At 36.6% G+C, this 16,320-nt stretch overlaps 1 protein-coding gene across 1 annotated transcript in view; it reads left to right on the top strand.

The window, feature by feature from the left end:
- LOC126091953 (transportin-3) overlaps positions 1 to 16,320 on the top strand; it is a 211,400-nt gene that overhangs the window by 124,110 nt on the left and 70,970 nt on the right. Inside the window, exons 11-12 of the mRNA XM_049907291.1 lie at positions 7,653 to 7,753; positions 10,758 to 10,892. Of these exons, the coding sequence (XP_049763248.1) occupies positions 7,653 to 7,753; positions 10,758 to 10,892 (236 nt within the window). The remainder of the gene's footprint in view (positions 1 to 7,652; positions 7,754 to 10,757; positions 10,893 to 16,320) is intronic.

The following is a 16,320-nucleotide window of genomic DNA, read 5'->3' as shown; positions in this document are numbered from 1 at the left end:
TGAATGGATTGAGAAGAAAGCTTAATATATATTACAGTGAAAAGTACACAGTCACAACCTTTGCACATTTTGATTTGCAGAGTATAGCTATAAATGTTCAATAATTTAGTCTCACATTCACCTTCTATAAAATAGAATTCATGTGCCCATTTCAATCCACTCTTGAATTACATTTGGACTATTTTCTCTCATCTTCAATTGTCTAATGAACATTTGGAAGAGCATTTATAAAGCTGGATAATATGAGTGCACTTTTGGAGGGCAGTCCCTACATTGTCAGCTATCAATAGAGATTTTCCATCAGGTATAAATAGAGATTTTCCATCATGGATACTGTACGCTATTTTGTCTGACAAAATGGTTACTGATCAAGGTGACGCAGTGGTTAGCACACTGGACTCGCATTCAGGACGACGATAGTTCCAGCTCGCATCTGGCCATCCTGATTTAGGTTTTCTGTGATTTCCCTAAATTGCTTCAGGCAAATGCCAGGATGGTTTCTTTGAAAGGACATGGCTCACTTCCTTCCCCATCCTTCCCCAATCCTGTGGTACTGGTGACCTTGCTGCTTGGTCCCCTCCCCCAAATCAACCAACCAACCAAAAAGATTTTTGCGACTTGTATGTCTGGGGAAATACTTGCCTGTTCTAGAATATTAAACTTGTTTTCTATATTGCCACCTATTCTGTTCTAATAATTGAATGTTAAGTAGTTTAAAAAAGTACTGCAACTGCAACAGTGGTAACCATGTCCTACACAAACTTAAAGCAAGGCATTTTTCATAAAAGCTGTTTTGTGGGCAACTAATAGCATTACATTCTTATCTTAACATAAAAGCAGAATATTTATTATTGTTATACCCATATCATGATTATCAGTACAGAATGTATTGTTTTATTTGTGATGTAATTACCTTTTATGTATGTTTCCTATCAGTATTGTAAAATATCTCTGTAACTTTCAGATTTTGAACACACTTCATATTAAAAATCAGAAAGACACCATCATCAGTCAGAACTGGTAACAAACAATAATGGTAAACTTTTTGGTTCGGCCACATAGGGATCCTTCTTTTTTTATAAACTGTGTTTAGTCTTCTAAAACACTGCATGTCCTCATTACTCTTTGCTTTATTTCTTAGACTTCCCATACAGTCTTTATTTTCAGCTACATGAAATACAAAAAGTCATCAGCTGTTTCAGTGACTTAATTGTTAACCCATTGGCTTATACAGCCAACTCACAGCCAGATTTTGGTTTCAAGTCCATTATTACATTGCCAGCTGTGAGATGGGCCGAGCAGCTCTTCTTTTCTGGTGTATAATACACTCGATTTCTTTAGGTGTTTTGTGAGTTATAAAAAATTGTTTTTATGGTTTTTCACTAGCTGTGTAGCAGTAAGCAATTTATGCCATAAAAAGTTCCTCTCAGAAGAGGAAATCAAAAGTCCGTTGAATAAGAGTGAAAGTGATGTTTCAGGTGAAGTTTCTGATAGTGCTGATAATGAAGATAGTGGGAGAAATGATAGTAGTGATGATAGTGATCCAAATGAAAGAGATAGTGACAGTGATGTTGCAGTAGCAGGTGTGTGTGTGTGTGTGTGTGTGTGTGTGTGTGTGTGTGTGTGTGTGTGTGTTGCTAAAAAACAGAAAGTAGAAAAATGGCTGGGAAATAAATCAGGATAAACCTTCCAAAATTTCGTTTCGTGGTTCTAGTGGCATCAATCCTAGGGTTCAAAGACAATTCCCTGAACAACTAACTCCCTTTGATATGTACAGAGACATTGTTAATTTACCAAACAATGCTTGGTTTCCTATAACATCTGATGGAATTCACACACATTTTGCTTTATGTGCTCTTACGACACAGGTGAAGAAGCCAACGCTTCAGTCATACTGGTCCATAAAAAATGCAATCCTTTTTTTCTGACATATGTGGTATAGAAGTTGCTTACAGGTTTCTAGGTTTCTTCATTTCATAAATAATGAAAATTCTGATCCTGCAAAGTGTCTGAACAAGTTGCAACCTGTTATTGACCATCTTAGAGTTTCCAAAGTGTTTATTATTCTGAAGAAGATGTAGCAGTTGATGAAAGCTTCATGAAATTCAGAGGTAGATTCTGCTACATAAAACTGAATCCCCCCAAAAAAGAGTTCATTTTGAAATACAGTTCCCTAAAATTTGTGAGTCAAAGAGTGGCTATTGATATTTGTACAGGAAAAAACCTGACCCCAACCAGTAAAGAAATCCCAATTAGTTAAGCTGTTGTTATGGACCTCATGCAACCGTCTTTGGACAATGGTCATGTAGTATATATATATGTTGAGAACTGGTATACTTCTTCATCATTGTTTTTAAGGCTCTCTGCAAGGGGCACAAATGCCATAGGGACAGTAAGATCCACAAGGCAAAATATGCGTGACTAGTTCCAAAAATCTAAACTAAAAAATGAGGGATTCCTGTGTTACTTTCATACAAGCTCTTGGCTCTGAAGTGGATGGGTAAAAAAGAAGTAAATATTTTATCCACTATCCAGACAGATGTCAGTACAACAGCAAAAGGAAAAAGTGATAGGAAAACCAAAACCCTTGTCCAGAAGCCCAAAGCAATTATACAGTGCAATAATTCAATGGACACGGTTGACAGACAAGACTAGCAGTTGTCATGTTTTCCTCTCGTGAGAAGATACACCAGAGGAGATAAGAAAATCTTCTTTCACCTGATGGGACTTTGGGATTTTCAATTCATATATCCTACTAAACAAAGTGTCAGGAAAAAAAAATCTTGTTTCAGTCAGTTTAGAATACAGCTGGCTGTGAATATAATAGAACAGGTCACCTTACCAGACTGCCCTAGACATGGATGGCCCCAATATGGACTTTCCCTTGTTAGACTGCAAGCAGCAAATTGTGCACATTTTGTTTGGTTTATCTCCCCCAATCCCATCAAGAAAACACCCTTCAGAATTGTGTAGTATGCAAGTTACACCAGGTATGGCTGTGAGAAATGTCTAGTGATGCCTGAGTGAGTGTTTTCAGGTATACCACACCAACAAAAACTTCTGAAACAGTATTACCTTCACTCACCATTACATTGATAAATATAATTTTGAGAAAACTGTGTAACACAAAATATACTGATTTTCATAAATTTAATGACAAATATTAGATTGGTTATGGGGAAAAACATTAGTAAGTCAGTGGGTTAATTTGTACAATTTCCTTTTTTGATTGTTGGTTACCTATTACTTTAATCTAATTGTAGCTGATGCACATACTTTCAAACTTGCTCTAACAAGTTTATAGTCATTATTGAAATGTGGTTCAGACACATTCTATTAACAAATATTCCTTTGTCATTTTCCCAATTTAAGGATCAAAAAATTTTGGTTAGAGCTGTTGTGAATATTTTTTTCACTTTATCTGTTGTTACTTTTGGATTTTCATTATTAAACTGGTTGTGTTTCCGACTAATCTCTTGAATCATATAAGCATTTAAAGAAATACTGGTTTGGTTGTACAGTTTTCTTCATGTTATTTACTCAGCTGTTTGCCATCCTACAGATAAAATTTAATGTCTGCCAGACATTTCAGTTTCATATTCTTCAGTAACTAACTGTTTTCAATAGTTTCTCTAACCAAATTTTGATTTCAGCTTTTCATGTCATCTCAGGCATTTCCAAATAATTTGGGTAATGCAGGATATATAGTTATGTTAATAATATTGTTTCCTTGAAAGTCTAGGTTTCTCTTTACTAGAGGGTTTTTTTTTCACACCTATAACATCTTTGCTCTTCACTTGAGTCCATTGTTAAATAATTGCTTCTTTTCCTCTACATCTTTATAAACTATCATTTTCTGAGATGATAAACTTGTTCCTTATTTTAATTGTTTATGCTTTCCTTTTCTGAAATAAATATTATGATCTGGTGTGCGGATTTCCTGCCTGATGAATGTTTCTTGGTTTGTATTCATTTTTAAGACACATCTTAGAATTATGTGATCACTTGAAATTCTTGTCTGGTGAATTCACATGTTGTGTAAGATTTTTTTATATTTGATCAAATTTAGTCAGTTTATTTTTTTTCCATTTAGCCCTGAAAAATCATTTCTTTAATTTGTTCTCCTGGACAAATGTGTTAACGACAATTGTTTTACTTCTTGGTGTACTATGCTACATATGATCTGTGTAATTTCTGGTGTCGTATCCAGATCTGTGTAATTTCTGGTGTCGTATCCAGAATTTCCCATTTTGTATTCACTTTCAAATTAGAATTCCCTACTAGTGATGTTTACTGTTGTTTATCTGCTTCTGTAACTCTTCATATGAAGAGGGATGGAGTCTTCTACGTCATCAGAATGTGACCATTTTGGTGCGCAGACCTGGATGATTTGTATGTTCTACCTGTCATTCGTTTTTGAAATAGTTCTGACTGAAATTCTTTCATTATCCAGAATATTGTTTTAATCTTCCTGTTCACAATAAAGCCTACACCTGAATTTCCTCACTGATAATTTCTCTACAGTTACACATGTTGCAATTTTAATTCTATTTTGTTTTGATGTTCTCATCAAACTTCTGATGATCCTAGAACAGTTCATTTGATCATATTTAACTCTTCTTACAATTACATTAACACCCTTTAGATTCAATAGTTTTGTGCTGTATTAAACTGAAGTAGTTTTCAAGATGTTTAAAAAAATGCAAAGCCTGATCAGATCTGAGTACTGATGAATCTCAGAGCCTAGGGACAGCATAACCAGTTCACATGCTGATCAAGGCCAATGTATTTCTCAAGTTCCAAGTCAGTATTGTGATTTGTCAGCTTGTCTTTCCAATGCCCGTAATACATTTGTTCCAGAGGATATCAGTCTATGTTTCACTATACTGTCTGCAGTGTGGGTTGGTGAGCAGCCCATCCATTTGTTCCCCTAATGCTTCAATGAGATGATTATTAATTTGTTGTATTGTTGGAAAGTGGTAATGTGTATGTTGGTAATCAAAATATGCTCTCATTAAGATGTAATTAAGGGTCTCAGAGCATTTATATCTACATCTACAAGACTATTCTGCAGTCCAGTACCCGGCAGAGGGAATATCATATCACCTTCAGACAGTTTCCCTACACTCGAGCAGCGCATGAAAAAAATTAACCCTTAAATCTTTCTATGTAAGCTCTGATTTCTCTTATTTTATTACAGTGATCATTTCTCCCTATGTAGGTGGGCTTCAATAAAATATTTTTTGCATTTAGAGCAGAATGCTGATGACAAAATTACATGAAAAGATCTCACCGCAGTGAAGAACACTGTTCTTCTAATGATCACCACCCCCAGTGTCGTACAATATCCTTCACACTCTCTCCCTTATTTTGCGACAATAAATAATGAGCTTCCCTGCTCTGAACTTCCTAAATGTCCTCCTTTCACATCAAAAATAAGGTCTGTAGTACTGATTCCTAAAAGTGATTTTTGTAGTGCTTTAAGCAGTAGTTCTCATAATTCCATTTAAATAAAATATTTTGTGCATTAGCACACATTGTTCCTTAAAATTAAAGAGAAAAACAAAAAAAGAAATCATTTAAATCAGTGTGAAGCTGTCGTCTGTAGAGCAGATTCATCATTCTGAATAGGATTGCAGCAAATTGGTCCAAGTGTCAGTTTTTATGTTATAGTTGCTATTTAGTTTCACAAAATGTTGAAGCCTGTGCACTTTAATATTTGGATATCCATTGATGTATGGTTCATTGGATGTAATGCTGTCACTCAAAATCTGCAGCAGTGTTCTTTGAATATTGTAGTGTATCAACAAGAATTCAATTTTCTTTTGTTATGGAATGCTTTAATAACCTGAAAATGTTCCTTAGTTGAGTTCCCCCGCCCCCACCCCCTCCCCCACCCCAGGGTACCATTCACTTCGAATAGGCTCTGCCTTGTTATCTTGTTGTTTTTATTATTCACTTTTACTGTTACAGGGTGTATACGACCCGGGTAATCTGGGTAAAACCCGGGAATTTTTCATTGTTTTAATTTTCAGCTAAATTTTTGTAATTTTGACTGGTACAAATTGATTCTCTAGCAAAGAATGCTACTGTATCCTGCTACTGGAGAATAATACTGCAGCCATAAAACATAAACGAGAGGAAAAAATAAACCTTTAGTTCGCTGAATTTCAATCGCACGTTTTCATCTTCTGCCACATATGGCATTATGCCGTAATAAAGAACCAAACATGAGATAGTACGGTACTGCTATGCCAAGAAAATTTATGTCCCAAAAACCACAATGAAAAGCTTAATATCAGGTGGGACCTACTTCATCGTGAATCTGGACAAACCAATGTGCACTTCAGGCTGAATTATGCATTTTAGTATCCTTTCTTTTACGGTGTAATGTAAGATCTCTTTATGCTTTATACATCACTACAGCTGCGCACATGCAGTAATGCCTGTTTTCTGGCGCTATCTGGCAACTGCTAAATCAAACCTATTTCTAACATTCTCGGGACAGTATTGCAAATGGTGGTTTGAAAAGCATTACTAAGTAAATTTCCTTTTATACAAGATGAATTATGTGACATGTGAGAAAGTGGGATGAATTCCTTAAATCACAGAGCGTTTGACTCTCGTTCAAAACTGAACACTTTGAGGACCAGCCACATAGAAGGATTTCGAGCCCAGAAGAGCAGACATTTATGTCATTATTTTAAATTTACTGGCACATTTGTGTGATGCACCTTAAAGTATAACACATGCAAAAAAGATTAATATTACATGTGAAAGCTTAGCTTCTCTTGTAGCTTATTAATCTTAGAGGCCAATATTATATGTGGAAGCTTAGCTTTTCGTGTTGTTACACTGTGTATATTAATGTAAACCATTAACTTTTCCTCTTTATGTATTCGCGCTACATAAGTGATCTTGCTGTTCAAATGGCTCTGAGCACTATGGGACTCAACTTCTGAGGTCATCAGTCCCCTAGAACTACTTAAACCTAACTAACCTAAGGACATCACACACATCCATGCCCGAGGCAGGATTCGAACCTGTGAATCTTGCTGTTGGCTTACTACAGCATGTGTCCTATGCTCTGAATATCTGTTGTCATCGGCTGGTGAGATCACGTGGCATGAGATATGATTGGCTTACAAAAGGGCATCAAAGTCTTGATTTCAAAGCTCCAGAAACTAACGTGCTGTGTTCGGTGCAATTCGAATTTATACTTCCCATAATATGAAAATATTCAGCTTATACGTTGCTGATATTAAACACCATTCCAAAATTTCTCTCCTTTTCTTTCATCAAACACCATTCCAAAACTTCTCTCCCCCATTCCCCCCCCCCCTTTTTTTCTGGGAAGTTCTATACCAGTGTATGAAAGGGGTTAACCATTCAAAGGATTAATAAGTTTTGCAGTTCCGAGGGAAAATCTATGGAAAACATACTGTTACTTAGCACGGAAAATGTGTATTTTTGCCAGAGAAAAAGTATATTTTTTAAACGGCATATCTGGGAATAATCTGAGAATTTTTTTCCTTGTTCGCTTATACACCCTGTGTTACAATTGTGTTTTTGTGATTCTCTTGAAAGGACTATATTGTATGAAGTTAGCTTGGTTATTTTAGTTTGAATTAATGCATAATGTTATCTTACAGGTGTTTCTGTGATTTTGGGTCGAATGCCACCAGATCAAATACAGCAAGCCATGAAACAAATCTGTTTCTTTCAGATTAATCCTTTGTGTCAGTTGGTTGAGGTATGTAACCACTTCACAAGCCAATAATATGATACTGGTAAATTTGATTGGAATAAAATAAAGGAATGAGTAAATATAACCAGCCACTATGCAGTGGAAATGTTAAGCAGAAAACCATTATCACAAAAAGTCTCCACTATATGATGAGTGTGTTTACTTTACTCATTGTGTAGCAGTCATGAGTTGGTGGTGTCAAACACATTCTTGAGAATTAAACTATAGTCAAAGACGAATGGGGGCAAAGTACAAACTGTGAGCAGTAGACACACGGGCAAAGGTCACACCAGTATTAGTGTTTATGCGTGGTTGTTTAAGAGGAAATCGGCAGTGAAATAGTACATTATACAGTATTTGAAAATCTAACAAGTGAGAAGAGACAAAGAGGAGATGTTTGCTGAAAACTAGAGCAATGTATAAAAGTTCATGTTGTTGCATAAGATGCAAAAGCAGCGTTCAAAGAAAGAAAAGAGAAACTACACAGCATAAAAATGAGAGAAAATGGGAACTTGAGGTTTGGAGGAACGAGGGGCCACCAAAATGATGGCAAGTATGTGTTGTAGAGCAAGTCATTCATGCTGAACATGTGCAGTAGTAAGTTACTGGAATAATTTCTTTATCTGTAATCATCCACCCATCTGTCTGTTTTTCCTGGCAGCTTTATAGTCACCATACTGATATAAAATCTGCATAGAGGCTACGTGCAGGAAAGTGTATGAATGAATGTTCTGACAGGTGGTTGACCTTAGACGTACTAGAGGTCTTACAAGTGATGTAGGTTTGAGTACGCAGTAGCAGTAAGTGCTTAGGGCAAGCCGTGTGTTGGAAAGCTGATTAGAAGATCTGAATCATTTGACAAGGAACAGGAATGAGGACACTGTTACCTCAACAAGAATGTAACAGAGATTGAAAGAGCAACATAAAGCAGCTCAGGGTGAGGTGAGGACATACCTCAATCTAGCATACAGTTTCAGAAAATCATAGCCCAACTTTTTCAGGATAGCCTTTTATTGCATAACAAGGGATTTTCTACTCTATGTCAACGAAGTTTCAGTAGTTCTCAATGGCTGTGATGGAAAAGGAAATCATGTTGAGGTGCAGCCTGATACTGTCATTTGAAAGAATTGGAGACAGTTATAAAATTGTTTTGTGTATGGGAGGGGACCTTGGAAAATAATCAGAATACACTTCCTGCAGTCAGATGGGCAGTAGTGATGTGTTCTTTCACTAGTTGTCTCTACTGCTTATTGTTTGAAAACAGTTGACCAAATGTTATCCATAAGAAGAATCAGTTTGGTTGAAATGTGTGTTGAAGGAGCTGCAGATTTATGATGACTTAATAATATTAATTTCCATAAAGAATGGTTGTTGCAGCGCATATTTTATGAACAACTACTGCACTAAGCAAACGCTAACTACCCATGGTAAGTTACAAAACATATTCAAGGGACTGTAAAAATTTTTTGACATATATTAACATTTTATTTTGAAAAATGAGTATTGTGAAGCGGTATTGCCCATTGTTTACTAAAATAATTGTGTAAGGTACTGCCGGAAAAGTAGCCTATATCGTGACAAGAGGCTCCTCAATCATTACAATCTGCCTGGTCATACATCAATGACATACACACAGTTTTTGATAATGACTTCACGAGTGTTTCATGCCTAGCCTTTTAATAATATCTGGCCCCCTGGGACTTCTTCCTGTTCCCTAGAATGAAAACAGTCAAAAGGGAAAAATTTTCAGCACATGTAAGAGGATTCATCACCCCGTCTCTCCACTCAGAAATAAGATTTCTTGTCAGTTTTCGGGCACCAAGGGTATAGTGGGGGAAGTATGTAACTTTATCCAATATGTTTGGTATTAATCATTATTGAATGAGATCTGTATTTAAGTAGAGGTTTGTCGACCATTGACACAGAGTGAATATCAAGAAAGAAGGCAAAAGATTCAAGAAGACAAGCTATTGTACAGATATTTCTTTTTATAAAAAATATATATCCTGACAGCTGTCGAAAAGTAATTCTTTATTTCAGTTGGAAACCCTCAAGGCATCATTAAGATGAATAAAACCTGGCCTTGAGATGTATAAAAGCACAAAATAAAACGTTTTGGGGATAGTTGTATTCTAGCAGTTTATTGGGGGGGGGGGGGGGGGGGGGGGTGTGTCAGTAATGCAGCCTCAGAATTGTACTAGACAAAAACATTTGCAGTTTATGAGAACAAGATGACTTTCTTGAATCCTGGACCCTCCTAGAAAAGTCACAAGAGGAAAATATATTCTGGTCACAAAAGATAATACCTCAGAGATAAAATGGCCATTAGGTATTGTAGAAATGATTAGGGAGCAAGGACACAGATTTTACTATAGCTGCTTACTGATTATATCAGCTTATAGGCAGTGTACAATGAAAGGTTGCATCATAGAAAAGTAGCGTGATAAAGCAATGGATGCAAATTACTGGGGGGCCATAGGATTGGTAATGTATTTGTATGAAATTTCTCTACAATGTTGTAGATGTTTATCAGCAAAAGGCTGAATGTAGTTATGAGTGAGTAGTGGTGGACCAACTTTGGATTGTGTTGAAATAGTTACAGGTGTACAAAGTTGATGAATGTCCATTTTCTTAAAACTATCCATTGTAGGCTTCCACCGACATTTTATATCCAGCAAGCTTTCACCATCTTTTCTCAGATACTTTGAATATGGTTCCATTTTATCCTAATACTGAAATAACTTAGATATTAGCTGCTAAAGTTTTCTGCACCATTACTCATGTTGGTAGCCTGAATTCCTCCAGTCCTTACCTTTCTTTGCCATTTTTTATTGTGTCTGATTATATTTTGTGATCTTTTTATTTAATTGTAAGTGTATTAATTAATGAAAACAAACTTATAGATGAGCAGAAAGGGTATTTTTTCATCCTCTTATTTAATGTTGTTAATTAACTGCCTTTCATGTTACGTTGGAGGGATTTTCATTTTTGTGCTAACGTTTTGATGCAGAATGATGTGAAGACTGAGAAAGGAACAAAAACTGATCCTGTTCTATGGCTTGATAGACTGGCAGCCATCTTCAGGCACACAAAACCAGTTGTAGAAAATGGAGAAGTCCATCCTTGTCAAAGTGTAATTACAGAGGTAAGGGATCAATTTGAAGCAGGTTGTGTTACTTTGTATGTAAGTTGTTGTTCCTAGTTTATTCATAAGAGATACAATTCAGCTAGTATACATGAATACCTTCAGATATTTTGTTCTGTCACTCATTGAGAAATTCGTCAGAGAGATGTCTGAATTATATTGCCAGTCATTAAGGTAGCTAACATCAAAATTTTACTTATTGTATGTATACGTAATCGCAGGAAGAATACTTGATTACATTTATAGATTATTAGCGCATGTACGGAGTGCAAAACTTAGATGATGAATGCTGTCATTGGAAGCAACAACAGCTGAGCCTATACAGACGATCTGAGGTTTGACAACAGGTATAGGTATGTCCTTTCTCACTGCTTCAATGCTGTGCCAAACTTAATTAACTATTGTGGCTAGCAAATGGTGGCAAACCAGTCTCCTGACAACCCATGGCCAGATCTTTTCAGTGGGGAAAGATCAGGAGAACATGGTAGCTACAGCAACAGTTGAACCGTTGACTGTCGCAGAGAACTTAGAAAGGGGCAGTGACTAGCCATAAAGCATCAGAAATGGAATGGTAGCTGTCAATATTGCTGATATGTGAACTAGACACGATGAAGTTGTTTATCAAGTGGCACCCTGTACCATCAAGCTAGGTGCTGGGCCCATATGTTGATGATGAATGCCTCCACATTTGGATAAATCCATTGTCATGCAGAGCCAGGACTTACCTGAGAAGACAACACGCTGCAGCTTCTGTGTACAGTGTTCTCATTAGGTGCACCATTGTTGACCCTCCTCTTTGCAGCAGTATCACGGGCAGCTGCGACAGTGGTCACCATGCTGGCAATCTGTGGTACTCCAGACGTCATTGCCTTGTCCTCGTGGATACTGGCCTTGCAGTAATCACACCATTTCCAGAGTCAAGATAAGTGACAGGGTGTAACATTCTGCATGGTTGTGCAAAACATATGTCTGCCTTTTTGTACCATAGTCACACTTGGCCATTGAGATCCTGATTAGCATTGAGAATGGCGTTCCTGAAACTATTCTGGTCTATATTTACATGAAAGTTTTGGCATTCTGACTAGTGTGATAATCTCAATAGAATACAATTGTGCTGCTGCTGAATTCTGTCACATGTTGGTAGACAGATCTCCTTGCAAGAGTTGTAACATGATCTCACACACAATATTCATAGGCAATTTCCAATTGAGAAAACCCCTGTTTAATGTTCGCTTTTGTACAGAATCGAGATCAGTGGCCCCTAAACTTTCCGAGACACTTACTCCTGAGACTAATCAGATATTAGGTACTACACCCCCCCCCCACCCCCCTCTACCCCCCCCCCCCCTCCCGCCGCCGCCGCCGCCACCACCACAAACATCAACACCTAAGTAAAATTTAGACTTGAAAAGAATTTTTTTATGACTTTCATTTTTAAAGCAAAAAAGGTAATTTATACTTAGTTTTTGTAGGTGTTTTCTTAAACCAAAAACTAATGAGTCAAAGACAATTGCTACTGTATATTTCAACCTTTTTTTACAGTATGACTAGCTTAGCACTCGCTGCTTTGCTTGCGTAGACTGTGTAGTCTACACAGATTTTTTTTCTTTAATCAAATTTTTATGTTGTTCGCAAACTACAGCATGTTTATTTCTGTAGATTTAGCTTTAAAAATGTTTTAATGTAACCAAATATTTTCATAAAAATTTTTATCCCTCTTATACCACTTTGGGCTTGAATTTCCAAAAACACTGAAACTTATTTTATTGAATATTGGGCTCCATAAGGTTCCCTTTTTGTGCATCGACCATGGAATATAAAATTATAAATAATGTCGCAGCCAAGGAGCCAAATTTATATTTTCAGAGTTTTAGTTTCAAAAATGCTTTTGTAATGACATATTTCCATAAATCATTGAAATAAACGTCAAATATCTGTTATATGATCTTTTAATAGTACTACTGGTTTCTCAACATTAGAGTTATGTATTCAGGTACATTCTGTCCCAATCAGATTAGTACATTGGATGTCCCATCATTCCATCAGATGATAATAAATTAATTGACATAGTGATTACAGTCAAAATTTGAAACAGGCTGAATGAATAAGACAACCATAAAACTGGGTCAGCTTGGAACGGATCTGATGTGTAAGAACTGTCATGTTCAGCTGCCAACAGAGTACTGAGCATGTGCGTGAGTGATTTGCATATCACATTTTAGCAATGTCACTATCCAGTCTTCCTCTTCCAGTCACAAATAGCAAAGATTGGTTCTGCACTGTAAAAATGCTGGAACATGTGAGGCTAACCCCCTTTTGGCTAATGGAAGTATTGAGACAACAGCAAGAAGTTTTCTTCAGCCGAGTCTGCAGACCCTTAGTTAATGCTTGTGATAAAGGAGTTACAGAATTTTGTTGACACTGAGGCACATTTTGCAAATTAGATCATCAAAGTAAGGAAGTTGTGGGATCCATGCACAGATAATAGAACACTGAGAAAACTACTCAGATGTCGTATCAGCTCATCTTCATGTACAGCTAACCTTCTTGTTCTCTAAAAGTGTTAGTTGTTTTAAGGTTGCCAGCCTGTGATTAGTTCAGAGTAATACATAATACCTTCATTACCCAAATTTGTATTTGGATTTTTACATTTTCTGAAAGAGCTTAAAGGCCCCTCCTCTGAGCTCTCAATTCTCTGTCCCCATTGTCATGCTGTTCTTCGTCTCTCCCCCTCCCTCAACCACCACCACTTCACTGTTCTTCCCTCCACCACCCCCCTTACACAGACTGCCCTGGTATGGCTAGCCCATGAGGATTTATGAGCTGCCAAAAGAGAGAAGTGAGGGAAGATGGAGGTGAGCGGAGGTATGGTACTGCGAAAATAATTTGTCAGAGTACTGAAAAGTCTTTAACTTGAAACAAGCCCCCTGGAGTAGATGACATTGTGACAGAACTATTGATAGCCTTGGGAGAGCCAGCCGTGACAAAACTATTCCATCTAGTTTGCAAGATGGATTAGAAAGACAAAATACCGTCAGACTTCCAAGAAGAATATAGTAGTTCCAATTCCAGAAGAAAGCAGGTGCTGACAGGTGTGAATATTACCAAACTATGAAATCAATGAGCTGCTGTTGCAAAATACTAACACAAATTCTCCACAGAAGAATGTCCACAGAGCAGTTCATATGTGAAGTGCTAACTGCACCTACCATCCAACCATTCATTAGTAAGTTGGTTATAGGACCAATATTTGCCACTAGAGAAGTGTGATGACAATGCAGTGCTTCACCAAAAAGGGACATATTTGAATAAAGTGATTTAGACATACTCTTGAAAATGTTACCCTTAATTCTCCTTTACTGACCAGCCCTAGTCTCACTTTCTGTCCGAAGTTGAAGATGGATGTACAAAAATTGGCAGTTATGAGAGTCGTGGGGCATGAAAGAAAAGCAGTGATTGAGAATGTGTAGCTAATCCATTTTACGTGCTTGGGTGCTGTCGGTAGCTGGTGTCTCTTCTGTCCTTTGTTGTAGCTGGCAAACGAATACTCCCCATAATGTAGCTCACATGGTATTTAAAGCTATAAATTAATCACTTGTATGCCCACTTTTGTCATATTCACAATTGATGGCCAGTTCAGGTTTCACAATTCTCTTTTGTAAGCAGATTAGGAAAACTACATACTGCACTTCATTGCAGTTCTTGCTATAAACTTTTTGTGCAGTAGACCTACGCAGTAGTCTTACTCTTCATGAAATAATTAACAATAGTTCATTGAGTCAGTGGAAAATAAACTTAATCTCACAAGTGCAGTTACAATGTTGAGTGGTAGAATAATTTTACAAGAATGACAAATTGTTTTTCATGTTGAACAAAAAAAATGTCACAGTTGAATATAGTTGCCCAGTAAAACTTGTTGATGCTAATTAACACATTCTAAGAGCAGAGTTTACTTTAACTTACAATGTTGCTGCACTATTGCTGGAGACTTTTTGATATTGACACAGAGGTGTTAGCAGACTTTAACACAGTCTGTCATAAATATCTGACATGTTTGCTCACAGGTCACAGACTTCTTGATCCATAGATGTTGCTCAATTTAGTTCTGACATGAGACCTTACAGATCAGGTACACAGAGATGTCCAGCATTTCTTTCTGACGACAGACTCCGATATGAAATGGCATAATGATGTTGCTAGGTTGTTTGCATGTTGGAGACTGGTGAATGATGGCTTTTTGAAGCCAGGCTTAAGAATATGATGGAATTTCTGAAACTACATAATCAGCTAGGTTAGATTTTGCTACTTTTCATAGACCATAAGATTTTTACTATTATCTGGTTTATGAAAAATTTTTAAGATTAAAAAATTATAAAAGCATGTGGAATATTGTTTAGCTTTCAGAGTTGGAAATCCCCTACTTATGAATATGGTATCCATCTTGAAAACTCTCTTTAGGATTGTAAATCATCCAAAATCTTTAGTGTCTTAATTAATTAGTGAGATTGTCATCTGATTCAGAAAAAAGTATATTAACAGAGGTAGATCGTCAAAGTTAGGAATTTTGTAAGTGTTGATGTGGAATAGGCAATTGAAACTGAAGTTAGTGAGATACCTACTTCCTACTGAATGGAACAGTATTTTTTATTCTATCTGTTAGCTCAAAGTTTTTCTCCATTACTTACTGCAGTAAGAATGTCAATTAGCCATAACTCTTAATTAAATGAGCTTTTAGTGTAACTAATTTTACCATCATAATCAGGACAATAAATAACCAGCTAACTATAAATTTAACTGGAACTAGCCGAAATAACATTCCAGGTCATTCATGTACATTTTTACTTGTGCAGCTGCAAGAAAAAAAAAGAAAAAATAATCATAGGAGTAGAAAAATGTAACATCTGAAGTTTCCAGCTTGCTGTGTTTCAAAGGAAGTGAGACAGGGTTATTGCTTATTTGCAATATCATTCAGTCCATACAGTGAGCTAGTAATAAAGGACACCGAAGAAAAATTTGGAGAAGGAATTAAAATTCAGGGAGAAGAAATAAAAACCTCTGAAGTTTGCTGATGACCTTGTAGTTCTGTCAGACACATCAAATTACTTGGAAGAGCAGTTGAGTGGAGTGGACACTGTCTTGGGGAAAAGGAGGATGTAAGATGAACATCAACAAAAGCAAAGCAAGGGTAAAGGAATGCAGTTGATTTAAATCAAGCGATGCTGAGGGAATTAATTAGGAAATGAGACAGTAAAAGAAGTTGATGAGTTTTGCCATTTGGACAGTAAAATAACTGGTGGTGGCTGAAGTAGGAGGATATAAAATGTAGACTGGTAGTTTCGAGAAAATGGTTTTTGAAAGAGAGAAATTTGTTAATATCGAATATTAGATGTAATTAATAAGGAGGCACCGAATAGAATCGGAGAGAAAA

Source organism: Schistocerca cancellata, chromosome 7, assembly GCF_023864275.1.
Source record: "Schistocerca cancellata isolate TAMUIC-IGC-003103 chromosome 7, iqSchCanc2.1, whole genome shotgun sequence".
Lineage (NCBI taxonomy): Eukaryota > Metazoa > Arthropoda > Insecta > Orthoptera > Acrididae > Schistocerca > Schistocerca cancellata.
Note: the sequence above shows the minus strand (reverse complement) of the source record. Positions and strands in the feature narration are given on the sequence as shown.